This window comes from Cetorhinus maximus, chromosome 6 (assembly GCF_964194155.1).
Source record: "Cetorhinus maximus chromosome 6, sCetMax3.hap1.1, whole genome shotgun sequence".
NCBI classification, from domain to species: Eukaryota; Metazoa; Chordata; class Chondrichthyes; order Lamniformes; family Cetorhinidae; genus Cetorhinus; species Cetorhinus maximus.
This window is the reverse complement of record NC_135884.1, coordinates 121644300-121659056: the sequence shown is the minus strand read 5'-3', so window position 1 is coordinate 121659056 and position 14757 is coordinate 121644300. Positions and strand designations below refer to the sequence as shown.

Below are 14757 nucleotides of genomic sequence, written 5' to 3'. Positions count from 1 at the left end.
GAATTAATCACTGTGGAATTATTGAATAGCTTAGTTTTTTGCTTGAAATTGACTTGTATGCTAATATTGTGCAGGATGCATATACAATAATCACTAAAGGCTCCTGCAACTTGTTAAAACTCAATTTCTCATTAAATAAGTTTTCTAGCAACTTTCTAGATAGGGGTAAAAACAAAAAACTGCGGATGCTGGAAATCCAAAACAAAAACAGAAATACCTGGAAAAACTCAGCAGGTCTGGCAGCATCAGCGGAGAAGAACAAAGTTGACGTTTTGAGTCCTCAAGGGTCATGAGGACTCGAAACGTCAACTTTGTTCTTCTCCGCCGATGCTGCCAGACCTGCTGAGTTTTTCCAGGTATTTCTGTTTTTGTTTCTAGATAGGGGAATGGGGGTCAGAAGAAATGGGGGCAGGGTGGAAAGAGAAGGGAGGGGAAGGCAGAAGGAGAGGGTAAGGGAAGGAGGAAAGACAGGGAAGGGGTAAGGGCATACAAAAGCAAAAGCAAAATAAAAAGTAAAAATATGCCAATTAAGTAAGTTGGGGCTTAAGGGAAATTATATGATAATTTTTGTTGCCATCCTGTGGCACATTTGATCAACTGCATGCATTAGAACCTGAATTTTAATAACAACTAAAGGATCTCCTGCATTGCTGCTCACAATCCGAGTGTCAGGGAATACTGGGCATGAGGAGGAGGTTTTGAAGGAAAGGCTGTTGAGAAAGGAGGAGGGGAAATAATAATATACTGTTTCTGGTTGGGTGATTGGGAAGATATCAGTTGGGGTGAGTGAGCGTCAAGTCAGCCAGGGCACATATCCAAGTGAGAGTCAGAAAAGACAGAGCAAAGAGGCTGGGTAGGGAAGAAGAGATCAGAATGGCCGAGATGTTGATGGAGATCGAGTGGGCTTGGATGAAACAGGAAAGGAAATTTAGATTAGGCTGTTATACTCCAGAAAGCCAGTTGATGAACATACAAATTAGAAGCAGGAGTAGGTCACTCAGCCCCTCGAGCCTGCTCTGCTATTCAATAAGATCATGCTGATCTGATTGTAACCTCAACTCCACATTCCTACCTACCCCCGATAACCTTTTCACCCCCCACCTTGCTTATCAAGAATCTATTTAGCTCTGCCTTAAAAATATTCAAAGACTCTGCTCCACTGCCTTTTGAGGAAGTGAGTTTCATAGACTCACGATCCTCAGAGAAAAAAATTTCTCCTCATCTCTGTCTTAAACGTACAACTGTCTTAAATGAAGGCTAGAACTGGAGCCAATCTTTAGTTGTATATTTATTTCCAGAGTTACACATTACAAGCATACACTTTATAAGCCAACAACAACAGTTTTAAACTGTGTCTATTTATAGGGGCTCAAGTGAATCCTCAGTTAATAGCCACCACCTGCATGCAATTAAACACAATTGATATGCAATTAACAGATCCCCTTCGCTCTTAAAATAAAAAGTTAATGTCCACAACCAAAATTTCAAAACAGATTAAACCAGAAAATATGTTCAGTATAAAGCATTGTATTGCGAGACACCCCTCCTTTAGGACCCCTAATAATTTAATTGAACATGCATCTTTGTCTTTTTTTTACAAAAATTAGATGATTGATGACTTTCATCCACTTATTTAATTTTAGAGATTTCCTTTCTCTCTAGCATTTGATTCAAGGCAGTGAAGTCACTCTGTAATCTTTTCTCAATCATACTTTTCATAATCTATAAATTATCCTATAGTGAACGATTATCTACATAATATTCAATCTACATAACATTCTACATATCTTTCCCCTGTACAGAAACCCACAAAATATTTGACAAATAGAACCCCATGTCCACTGACTCCACATGACCAATGTTTCAGCAGCTAAAGTACTTTTAACAACTGTTTTTGTTTTCTTAGCTTCCCAAGTCCATAAGAAATTTTACAAAATCAATTGTGTTAGAATAACCATCAGAAAGATTAGCATGTGAAAGATCAATAAAAATGACTAGTTTCATTTTCTTTGGGTCACCTAAGGCGGGAACTCAAATATGCATTTCTCCTGATTTAATCTTTTTAGTGCCTTATTTCGCCTTAAAACATTCACTACTTTAGGATGTTTCATTGTAGTACTTAATTCCAATCCATCAAAGCTAGCATCTGGTCTAGTCTGAATGCATAACCACTTCAACTAACCAATCAAGCTTCGCGATTGTTCCATCTCTTTTTTAGATATGATATCATCTTTCTGTGATTACCTAGTATGATTTACCATAATGGGAGTAACACTTTATAAATAGGACTGTCAATTTAAAGTTATTCCAGACTTATTCTACTTAATATCGAAACTGATACATTTAAAACCCCATAGAGCCCAACTCCCATTTTTAATCTCTACTCTAAATTTGTTAACAGATTCCTCATGTTCCATGGCACCACCCTATAAGAAATCAACATGCACCATGAAGGTGCCTAAAAGTTTTCCTTTATACCACCTATAAAACTTTGTTTAACTAAAAGCAGATCTTGCATTCTATTTTTAGCAAAACAGATCTCAATGAAAAATGCCACACCTTAGAAGCATCATTCAGGCCATAGACGCATTTCTTTAGTTTTCATAGTTTTCCTTCTGCATCTTTATCTCTTTTCTCCCTGAAAAGAATCGCCCTGCAGAAATGTGGCTTTTACGTTGATTGATCTAGCCTCCCATGAATGTGTCACCAAAAGAACTAAACAGATATTCAATATTGCTTTTCCATAGTGAGAGAGTTCACTCTAACGTTTGTATCACCCAGTCTCCTAGCAGCTAGCCTTGCTTTAGGCTCCATTGCAAGGACTTTCTCAGTACAAACCCATCTATGTGACATAGCTAGTTGCCTCTTATCTGGTATCTCAGAACACACTCAAAATTCTCTCCAACTATCCAATTCCCCTTGCATTGCCTCTCTTATTTGTTTATCTTCAAGTTTATTGGCAGCCACCAAAACTTCACGATAATGAGGTCTTCTTCTTCTTCTAGTACCGTTGTGAGATTGTTCCATTGTGTAATCTACTCAAGCTATGGCCTCTACTTCCACTTCTGTGCGTGTTGGGACTACTGCTGTTAATTGACCTCCTGCACAACTATTCAGACTTTCTTTGCTACATGATTGTCTTCTGATGCAAGAGCCATGTCCAGACCCACTATCAGAACTTGTAAGGTGCATTCTTACTCACCACTCTTTCACTCTATTCTGCCAGTCCATGAACCTCACTTCTTGGTTATCATCCTGAACATTAAACCAATATTTAAACTTGCCAGTGGCTTTATCTGCATGCCCCACAATTGTGGAATCCCACCATTCACTAGGCCTCTCTGGAATTTATGTCACCCGAGTACTCACTCTGGGTAATTGGCCTTTGGATGTGATACCTCTGCCCTATGTATCATGATCACTCATATACCATCACCCAGTCATTGATCTACTATATTCTGTTCCTCAGGACCTTCATCCCAAAACACATGAGCAGTTGATAGACAAGGTGCTTGGTTTACTTCTATCAGTTGGTAAGAGTCCAAGATGTTGTCTTTAATTCTGATTAATCATGAGGAATGAACCTTAACAGTTTACTTACCATGTTTCATAAGTACTGTCTTACCATCACGACTGATTACTTTACCTGGGCTTTCACATTCCCTATGACCCTTACTTTAATAATCCAATGAATCCTGTCCCTGATGGTCTTCTATGACACCTCAGTGTTCTCCAAATTTCCGCCAAGACCTCCAACATCTCCTAGCATGTAAAGCATTCAAATGTGCGGAAAAAATGGAACTAATTGTAGTACCTTCTAGAGCAGGAGAACTACCACATAGCAGAGGTGACAACTTGGGATTTCGCCCATACCTTCCAACCATTTACAGTGAATATTTTTGTATGAACTGACGATGACAGGGCGGTTGTCAATTTGCAGTCTGGTGATCAGCTAAAAGTTTATGCAGCATTTCATTGGTCACGTATTTTTGATGTTTCTGGTTTTGCTCTAAAAGGTGATTTTGAGGGGCTGAGAATGGAACTTGAGAAAATAAAATGGGCAGCAGCTATATTTGCAAACAACAGTGTAGAACAAAAATGGGAAACTATTAAAATAGTGTCCAGAATGTAGGGAAAATATATTCCGCTAAATGGAAAGAAAAAACTAAACACTAGTGGGATTCCATGGGAAGTGGGACATGAGGGAACATCTGAGTGTTAGACAAGAGGTGTACATTAAGTACAGAGATAGCAGAGGAATGCATGATAAGAGAAAATATGAAGAGATTTGGAGAGTACTCGAGAAAGCAATTAGGAAGGCAAAGAGGAACTATGAAATTAAAGTGTCAAGAAACATAAAACAAAATAGTGAAATATTTTACAAGCTCATCATTAAAAAAGGAAGGCTTGGAGGGGAATAGGACCATTAAGGGATAGACAGGGTAATCCCACAGGTAATGATAGCGAGATGGCAGAAATATTAAACAATTATTTTGCTTCGGTTTCTACCAGGGAGATAGAACAGGTAGACATGGCATTGAATTATGAGATGAGCAATGAGATAAGTGCATTTAAAATAAAATAAGAGGATATAGTGAATAAATTAAACAAACTCAAAGAGGATAAGGCCCCAGGTCCAGATGTATTCATCCATCTATTTTAAAAGAATCTCAGGAAGAGTTAGCAGAGACATTACTGCTCAGACTTAATAATTCATTAGAAAAAATGAGTAGTGCCACAGGACTAGTGGATAGCTAATGTAATTTAAGAAGGGGAACAGAACATGTCCAGGGAATTATAAACCTGCCAGCTTAAGATCCATGGTAGGAAAAATAATGAAATCCTAACTAAAGGAGAGAAACCTTTGACAAGTAGGGTGAGCAATTTGTCTATGTAACTTTAAGCCAAATTTGCTTTTTCTTCTCTCTCTGAATCTTATCACCTAATGCCATTAATATTTGTCTAATACTCTGATAAGAAGCATCAGGTTGTGTTAAAGGAATGCATTAATGGTTTGACTGCGTAAAATGCAGATTCACTGACTTCCGAAAAACAATTGCCTTATCATGCTCTATGCTAAATTTCATTTGCCTTTTTTATAGAAGGTTTACTCAACAGTATAGGTATCTCACAGAGATAAAAACAAAAAGCTAAAAGCTACTGCGGATGCTGGAAATCCAAAACAAAAACAGAATTACCTGGAAAAACTCAGCAGGTCTGGCAGTATCGGTGGAGAAGAAGTCAGTTAACGTTTCGAGTCCTCATGACCCTTCGGCAGAACTGAGTATTCATACTCAGTTCTGCCGAAGGGTCATGAGGACTCGAAACGTTAACTGATTCCTTCTCCACCGATGCTGCCAGACCTGCTGAGTTTTTCCAGGTAATTCTGTTTTTGTTTAGGTATCTCACTACAGCCTATAGTCAGTATTTATAAAATGGCTTAGTCCAGCTATTTTACATGAAATTACAACTTTCTTTAGTGATCTCAATGTCATCACCAAACCTAAAGTAGTATTTTTATATTCTTTAACCTTGTACCTATTCTCATTACTTAGTGAATCAAGGTAACATTTTAACTTATCTACATGAAGTACATGCACTATCCAGCATTTCATAGTTAAATGAGCCATGACTAATACATTCAACACAGGACTAAAGTTACTTGTGCCCAGGTAATTTGTTTGGATTTATCATTATCTTTATCCTATTCACAGAATTCTCTGAGTTATGCATCTCTTTGAGGATCCTGCCTCTCCAGTTTGGGCAGTTCATCACATAATGATTTTTAAGTCACGCCTGAAGTATCTATTAACTGTTTCTTGGGTATTCCTGGGATTCATTTCTTTATTATTGTTGTTCCAATTTTGCCTTCTGCTGTAACAGCCAGATCTGCTAAAGGCACTTTCATCCTCACTTTGCCTGTCTTTAACCCTTCCATTGTATTGATGCCTGCACCCAGTATCTGGACCGTTTTGAAATCTGGCAATCATTGAGTTTTCTATTCTTTGTGTCATGGAGGATGTCCCATTTGTTCTATGAAGACTGAAAGAAATTACTGCTTCTGTAGGGTTTTTTCAAGGCAGTAGAAATCTGATCCAACAAGGTGTCCCTCTCTGAGAACCAAACACCAGTTAGAACCAGGAGCCTGTCCATGAAACACCTTAGAATAATCCAGCAACTTAAAATGCTAGTATTGATCTAGGGATCTCCAAATTGAATTTTGTCAATCTTTTATAGAAGTGCATGATATATGAACATACATACAAACATATGAACATACAAATTAGAAGCAAGAGTAGGCCATTCAGCCCCTCGAGCCTGCTCCACCATTCAATAAGATCATAGCTGATCCGATTGTGGCCTCAACGCCACATTCCGCCTGCCCTTAATAACCTTAGATTCTTGACTAACAAGGGACTCAATCTACCTCTGCCTTAAAAATATGCCTTGACTCTGCTTCCACTGATCTTTGGGGAAGAGAGTTCCAAAGATTCACGAACCTCCGAGAAAAAAAAACTCATCTCCGTCCATTCCAATCCATTCCTCTATGGATTGACCATTTGTTTTCCTGAAATCTATCAAAGGCTAACCATGCCTCATTGACATTTAACAGATCATCTTTCTTGCAAATTTCATCCAAGAACTCTAATAGAAGACCCAGACCTTCATCACTATCCAATTGATCAGCATCCGCCTCACAAAATACTTTACCTTGTATTTTATTTCTGGTAAGAAGCGACATCACCAAGGGATATAACCTGTCTCCACATATCCGCTTCAGTCATCCACTGGTCATATGATTCAGATTGAGATAATCAAACAGTAATCATAGCCCAACAATATACAGTTGCTTTTTGCCATTTTTCACAATGGTGACTGGAATGTAGTTTTCTGTCTGAGTTTTGTTCTTAGCTTCCAACCTTCACCTTTAGGCATTCTATGCTACCATGTTCTTCTCCAGGAAGCCAGATAAAGGATAGAGCTGGAGCCAATCTTTACACATCCTTATACTTATTTAGTTACATATGACAAGTATACACCTCCTAACCCAACAACCATGGTTTTAGTCGCTGTTCATTTATAGTGGCTCAAGTGAATTCCCAGTTCATGCCCACCACCTGCATACAATTAAACACAATTAATATATTAATAAATCCACAATTAACATAGGCAGAGTCAGGAGTCTAAGTGCACCAAGTTTTAGCTGTGTAGGAGTAAAAAAAAATCAAAGCAAGGAAGATGGCTAAAAATAATTTTAGAAAAATAGAATGTAGAAAATAAAAAAGGCTACCTTTTTGTTTTTGTTTTTGTTGCTCTGTGCCATCACATAGTTAGCCTGTATCAATGTTGGGCTTGGATTAATCCATATTACATGACACCATGGGCCAATCAGCAATGTTACAAACTTACTACAGTATTAGACATACAAGTGCATGCATTATTAACAGACAATTTCTAGTCTATAGAATATTCAATGCTAAAGATTAAACCAAATAACTAACTAGTGTATAAATCAGGGAGAAGAAAAATTCAAAATCAAAACAGATAATATCACTGTTTAAAAAAATGAATGATAATCCTTCCAACATTTTTTTTGTTCACTCATTAATATTATTATTTATTGATTTGGCCCTCTTACCTGGATAGTAGAAAACCACAGATCATTTTCATGCAAAGTTGCAACATAAACTGAGGTGAGAAGTCCTAAGAAAATTGCCATAAGTCCACCAACGAGGATGGTTATATGCTTCAATGTCACTGGACCTATGGAATTACATACTAAATTACAGAAAAATAAAACAAGTATGTTCAACAGCCTATTTGTTAGAATATTCATTTCAGTGTTTTTATTGCGTTATTGTAAGAACAGAAATGACTTGGAATGTTAAACAAAATTGATCCTAGCCATACTAGGGTTTTACATTTATTCCAGTTGAAATTGCAGGCCAAATGCTAATAATTATATTCATGAATTATTTTCTTAACTGCATTAGAGTCTAGCTATTTATGCCAAATAGCAACAGATTTAGCAAGCAGCTCAAGACTATGTGGATTAATTCACAGATAAAGGATATAAGAGCAAAATGCCTACAAACCTCGGGACACATTAGGTCAGTTTATGAATGTAGAAATATACTGATGCACATACACTTACATAGAATTTACAGCACAGAATCAAGTCATGCAGGCCAACAAGCCCATGCCAGTGTTTATGTTTCATATCCTACGTCATCTAACCATATCAGTATATTCTTCCATTCTTTTCTCCCTCATCTGTTTATCTAGTTGGCCCTTTGGTGCATCTATGCGGTTCACCTCAACTATTCCAATACTATCTAGGATCCAATGACTAAAGCTTTTGTAAACAGTGATGATAATCACTTATCTCTTTTTCAATCATAGCAAAGCTGACAAAGTGATATTTAAATTCACTATCAGTTCTGGGTTCTGTCTGACAGACCTCTCTTTAAACCTGTGCTGCATTGAGTTACTAGTCTGAATGATGTTTGTCAGGCTTTTCTTACTGAAATCCACATTGACTGCTTCCAATAATTTTCTCTTCATATTTATTTATTTCATCTTTAATTAAAGATAGTTAAATTTTCCCCAACACAGTTATTATACCAATTAGCCTATAATTACTCAGGTTACTTTTGACTCCCTTTTTAAAAAATGAATATTACATCGACCAATCTCCAGATCTCTGGCACACATTCATTTTCAATAGAATCCTGAACTATATTTTCCTTTTATTTATTATATCTCTCCACACATTTCAACCAATTAAGGATTTACCACCTTCCCATTATTCTTCTCTGTTAAATATCCTTGCCAATTTCTGCTTGGTGGTGGTGGTGTGTTACAGATCACTTGGAGTCCTGAGGCAATACACTTTTACATGCATGTTGCAGTCTGAAGCTACGGACAGTGATAGTAGAAGCTCCAACTTTCTTTCTATCACGCAGCTGACCAGTAATCTCTCCTACATTTACTGATTGCCATTGGCATGCATTGGAAGGATTTACAGGTTGGACGTACCTTCCGTGGCCATCAAGTCCTGGGGTGGGACTCAAACCCAGAGCTTTTGACTCAGAGGCATGGATGCTACCCACTGCAACACAAGACTTCCCCAATTTATGCTTATCCTTTACTAATTCACTATCCTTTGCTCCCTGACATCTCACCCAACATGTATCTCTTTTTTATTGGTATGTGTGTAGAATATTTTATTCTTTCTAAGATTTTGAGATTCTATAGTCCTTTTGTGCTTTCCTTATTCCTTTCTTAGTCTCTTTCCTTATTTTCTCAAGGTCCTTATTTCACATTCCTGTAAGCCCAAAAGCCAGCTTCTACAATTTTAAAGAAAATTGAAAACGCTGGAAAAATTCAGCAGATCTGGAAGCATCTGTGGAAAGAGTATCAGAGACCGGGATTTTAAGTTTGCAAATCGAGACTGCAGTTGTCCCACGCATGCTTAAAATCCAGCGGAATGATGTCAGGTTGCGAATCCAATGTCAACATGCCAGTTTCCCACAGTACAGTAGGCAGGCATGCGCCGAAATTGACAGCCTACCCGCCGTTTTAAAAATGAATCATAAAGGGCAACTATGCTCATTAGTAAACCAACTGACTTGAATATTACACTAACCATGCCGTAACGCAGGTTAGCATGGACAGGCAGGTGAAAGTGGGGAGTCCGCTTTTTCACCATCTGAAGTGAAAAAGCAAGGAGGATACATCCTTTTGGGGTGCCCTGTATGCATCGGGGCACCCAATCCCTCCGCCCCCAAGATGATACCTCCTTTGTGCCTCCCTGTCAGGCCTCCCAAAACCCACTCCCCTCCCTCGGGTGCCCAGTCCCTCCCTGCCAAAAATCCCAGACTTACCTAAGTCCAGATCCTTCACGATCCATTGCTTACTTCCTCATGGAACTGCTTGCAGTCCCAGCAGTGCCCACTACTGAGTTCTGGTATTGCTGGGACTGCTAGAGCTGCAACCCAATTTGAGGGGTAGAAGTCGCACTCTCTGCTTCTTTAGGCCGTGGCAATGTGTTATTGTGCAGGGCGGCCTGTTTTTAAGTCAGTCGGAGGGTGGGGGCATGGGGGCGAGCAATATGACACTCCCCTGTAAAATCCAGCCCACAGTTAGTATTTCAGATCTTTCATCGGAATTTGGTCTTTCTTGTGAAAGGGAATCGACCTGAAACACTACCTCTATTTCTCCCTCCACAGATGCTGCCAGACCTGCTGAATGTTTCCAGAGTTTTCTGTTTTTGTTTCAGATGTTCAGCAGCTGCAGTATATTGCTTCTTTAATTTCAGTTTGTTTCTAACCTCTTCCATTCAAAGCCATTCTGAAATTTAAAATAGTCTCCTTTTTTATGTCTCATTTTTTATCTACAGTATAGTGGAAATTTCCCATTACATTTCACCTCAATTAGCTCATTTCTTATATCTCTAGAATCTGCCCGATCTTGTCAATAAATTTCCCTTCTTTCTTCCCACCTCAAACCTGATCATTTAATTTATGGTCATTGCTCCGAAGGCACTCATCAACATTTAAATCATCTATCTGACGTATTTTATTATTCCTAACTATATCTAGCAACGCCTCTCCCCTTGTAGCTATACTAAAATATTGTTTGAGGAAAGAACCCTAAACACGTTAATGAATTCCGTTCTCTTTTCACTGTTTCCTGTATCAATGAATCTGAGTAGGAGAGAAGTGCGCCACCTTGAGGTTTTATAACCAAGCTAGTGATTGATTGGTCTTCCGTTTATTAACTGACATACCAAAAGACAGTTACTAAAATCTGGTTCCAAGTCATTCATAAAAAAAAACTGTGAGCTTCTGGAAAGCCTACCAGTTGTTGGCTTTATTTTGGGCTGCTCATCTTCCTGTTGTTTTGGTCTTTCTTCGGTGCCTTTCGTAGTCTTTCTTCGTTTCAAAAACGTCATGGTTCAGCTTGCACCGCTTCTTAGAGGTTACAGATCCCTGAGAACAATGATGATAATATTATTAATGATTATATAGTCCAACACATAAAATCTTCCATTTCAGTTCAGCATTGATTGTAATCAAGTTAGTTTCATTGACAATTACAATATTTTTTCACGTTTGCGTGTTTGTGCTGATAAAAGCATAAAGAAGTGATTAGTATCAAGGTGAACATCCATTGCTGCAAAGAAACTAGGATCTTTATTTGTGACCCTACTTCATTGACAGTAAAAATAAGGCACCTATAATAACGGGAGTGATAGGAAAGCTAGTGGCAGCTACACAGAGCCAAATGTGTGGACCTCTGAAAATGTCATCTTTTTGTGCAGTCACAACCAAGGCCAGTGATTCTTGTTCCACCCGCTCACACCCGGCCCTGACACAAAATTCCAGTACTGTTTGAAGCCAATGAGGTAGTCACTGTTTCAATCGTCGGAAATGTGACAGCCAATTTGTGCACAGCAAGCTCCCAGAAATAAGAATGTGATCATGATCAGATAATCTGTTTTATGTTTTTTGACTGAGGGGTGAATATTGGCCAAGACACTGCGGAAAACCCCCCTTGTTCTTTTTCGAAATAGGGCCATGGGATCTTCTACATCCACCTAGGAGGGTGGACGGGGCCTCGGGTTAACATCTCATCAGGTAGGCAGGCAAGGCTGGCAGCGGATCCCAGGCCCGCGGTAAGCTCGCTGGACACACTCCCGGCGGCTTCAACTATATGAAATCTCTTACCCTCCCCACCCCCGCTCCCACGTCTACCACAGAGAATCAAATACTGAGAGCGGAATTTCCACCAACAGCCATTCCACAAGCGACATTTTGGAAATCAGTCCCGCCAGCTTCTATTTCCGGGTCGGAGGTCCGTTTGGTGTCTCCATGGTAACCGGGAGTGGGAGAGACGCCGGAAGGCGATGGACGGCTGTAGGCCGAGCTGCTTATATATATATATATATATATATCGAGCCGTACCTCATGTCTTGTGGTGTCGGTGCTTCCAGGAGCCTCGGGGTCCTGGTCCAAGCCCCTGTCTCCCTTATCCTCTCCCTTTACCCCAACCAGCCGTTGTAATGATCCGGCTTCAGTCCCACTCCTTAATAACATAGGTATTAACTTAAAATTGTTCTTTTTCCAACTGTTGTCACCATTGGAATAGACAGGTGGGACCTTGATTTAAGGTAGTAAATTTTACAACATAGTACTGTCGGGATGCAAAGCCGCGCACAGACGGAGTGCTTATTGATTTAATATAGTAAAAAGCTTAAATTATGTTAAGAGGTAAGACTGCTACTAACTGGGCCAAACTGACACATCTGGCGATTAATTTGAACACATGAATAATTTGGCCTGAGATTAAAAAAACATAGAACTTAAATAAAACATAAATGTTGATTTTCTTTTGAGCTAGCATTTCTATTCCGGGCTTTGTACGGGCTCCATTCCAATTCAGAGGGGTTGGAGTGTAAAACGTCTGGTAAAACACCTCTTGCATTAAAAAGTATGCTGACGGTTAGTCCGAAATCTTGAAGTCCAGTGGTTGTATTATAGAGGAAATAATATTCGAAACGTTCATTTTAAACCTGAGTTCAGTATTTGCTAGCTTGATCATAGGGTCTTGTTAAAATTGTACCATTGGAAGCCCTTTTTCCATATTATATATAATCACTATTACATTTTTGTTAAAAGTATTTTGCACTTTTGTACCTTTTGGAAATTGATGTTACATCACCATATGTTACATCATGTACACCCGAGTAACCATTGTGACAGCATCATGCAACTGTTTAAAAAGGCAAATGCAGTTTTGAAGTACATAACAAGGACCTTGAGCTCAAGTCAACTGAGGTAATATCCCCAGCTCCTTCAATGTCTTACTGTAAATTTGCAATATTGTACTTTTTGGCTTCTGGACAGAAATATATACATGGTCTAAAAGGATGCAAAAAGAACAACTAAGATTGTCTGGAACTAAGGATCTAAGTTCGATGAGAGGATATTGAGGAAGCTTTGTTTATTGCATTTGATTAGGATATATGAGATACTATGTTTCACAAGTATTTAAATTTGTAAGAGGAATTGATGAGATGAACGTTGTAAATCTTAAGAAGGTACAATAATCAGATAAAAAAGTAAAGCAGAAAATTATTCTGAGGCCGGTAAGATTGAATTGACTCAAAAAGTAATTGATACAATTACTTAATCAGAAAGGGTGGTATTGGTGCATTGTCTATGAAGGCCATTTAAGGTTTCAAGTTGGAATTGAAATGATAGTAAGTTAAAATGGAGATGGGTTGATAAAAATGTATTGAAAATGACTTTGTTGGTCAGAATATTTTTCTGTCCTTTTTCTTTCTGTTGGACAGAATGTTTTTCTGTCCTTTCTTTATAGAGCATTGTCAAAAACAACAACTTATATAGCATCTTTAAAGTAATAAGACATCCCAAGGTGTTTCATAGGGATAAAACAAAGTATGACACCGAGCCATATAAGATATTAAGTCAGAGGACCAAAGGTTTGGTCAAAGGGGTAGGTTTTAAGAGGTGTCTTAAAGGAGGAAAGTGAGGCAGAGAGGTGTAGGGAGGGAATTTCAGAGCTTGGGATCAAGACAACTGAAAGCATGACCACTAATGATGAGGCAATTAATTTTCGGAATGCACAAGAGGCCAGAATTAGAGGAGCACAGATATCTTGGAGAGTTGTGGGTTGGAGGGGATCACAGACATAGGGATCAGGTGAAAGGCCATGGAGGAATTTGAAAACAAGGATAAGAATTTTAAAATCAAGACATTGCTTCACTGGAAGCCAATGTAGGTTAGTGAGAACAGGGGTGATAGGAGAATGGGACTTGCTGTGAGACATGGCAGCAGAGTTTTGGATGACCTCAAGTTTACGGAGGGTAGAATGTGGGGGAACAACCAGGAGTGTGTTGGAATAGTTGAGTCTAGAGTAACGAAGGCATTGCTGAGGATTTCAGCAACAGGTGAACTGAGACACGAAATAAGTTGGGCGATGTTACAGAGATGGAAGTAGGTGGTCTTAGCGATGGCATGAATATGAGCTTGGAAGCTTACCTCAGGATCAAATGTGACACCAAGGTTGTAATCAGATCGACTTAATCTCAGATTTTGGCCAGGGAGAGGGATGGAGTCCGTAGTTAGGGAACAGGTTTTGGATTGAAGATTGAAAACAATGGCTTCAGTCTTCCCAATATTTATTTAGAGGAAAATTCTGCTCACTTAGTACTGGATGTCGGATGAGCAGTTTTTTTTTAAACAGTATGTAAAAATGGAGCACTCCCTACACTGAAGCAAGTGTGAAGTGATGACCATGGCCAGAATTTTCCTGTCAGCGATTTGGGGGCAGGGCCCGCTCGCCGACTGGAAAATGATGTGGGATGACGTCGGGAGGAACCCCCGACATCATCCTGTCCATTTAAATTTTTAGGAAGGCGGGCGGACAGCGAAATCAGCTGTCCACCCACTGACCTGTCAATGGCCAATTGAGGCCATTGACAGAGTAATTAAGATAATTAAAGACCTGCCCGTCCAACCTTAATGCTAGCGGGCAGGCCAGGAGCCCCAGTGGGCTTCACTGGTGGGATGAGGTTTCATGTCCGTTTTTAAAAACTTTAATAAATTTTATGTGATATTTATTAACATGTTCCATCTCGTGTGACATTGTCACATGAGGGGGACATGTTAATAATTTTTAAATTTTTCTATTTTTAAAGTTTTTTAGACTGTCACTAATCTCCCTGAG

General features: G+C 39.0%; 1 protein-coding gene across 2 annotated transcripts in view; it reads right to left on the bottom strand.

Moving 5' to 3' along the window:
- dpy19l3 (dpy-19 like C-mannosyltransferase 3) overlaps positions 1 to 11805 on the bottom strand; it is a 106068-nt gene extending 94263 nt beyond the window's left edge. Inside the window, exons 1-2 of one of the 2 annotated variants that reach the window (XM_078544400.1) lie at positions 10864 to 11805; positions 7640 to 7764 (exon numbers count right to left, since the gene is read on the bottom strand). In XM_078544400.1, the coding sequence (XP_078400526.1) occupies positions 7640 to 7764; positions 10864 to 10957 (219 nt within the window). In that variant the 5' untranslated portion in view covers positions 10958 to 11805. The remainder of the gene's footprint in view (positions 1 to 7639; positions 7765 to 10863) is intronic. The other variant, XM_078544401.1, reaches the window with a different exon arrangement.
- Positions 11806 to 14757: the final 2952 nt, after the last annotated feature.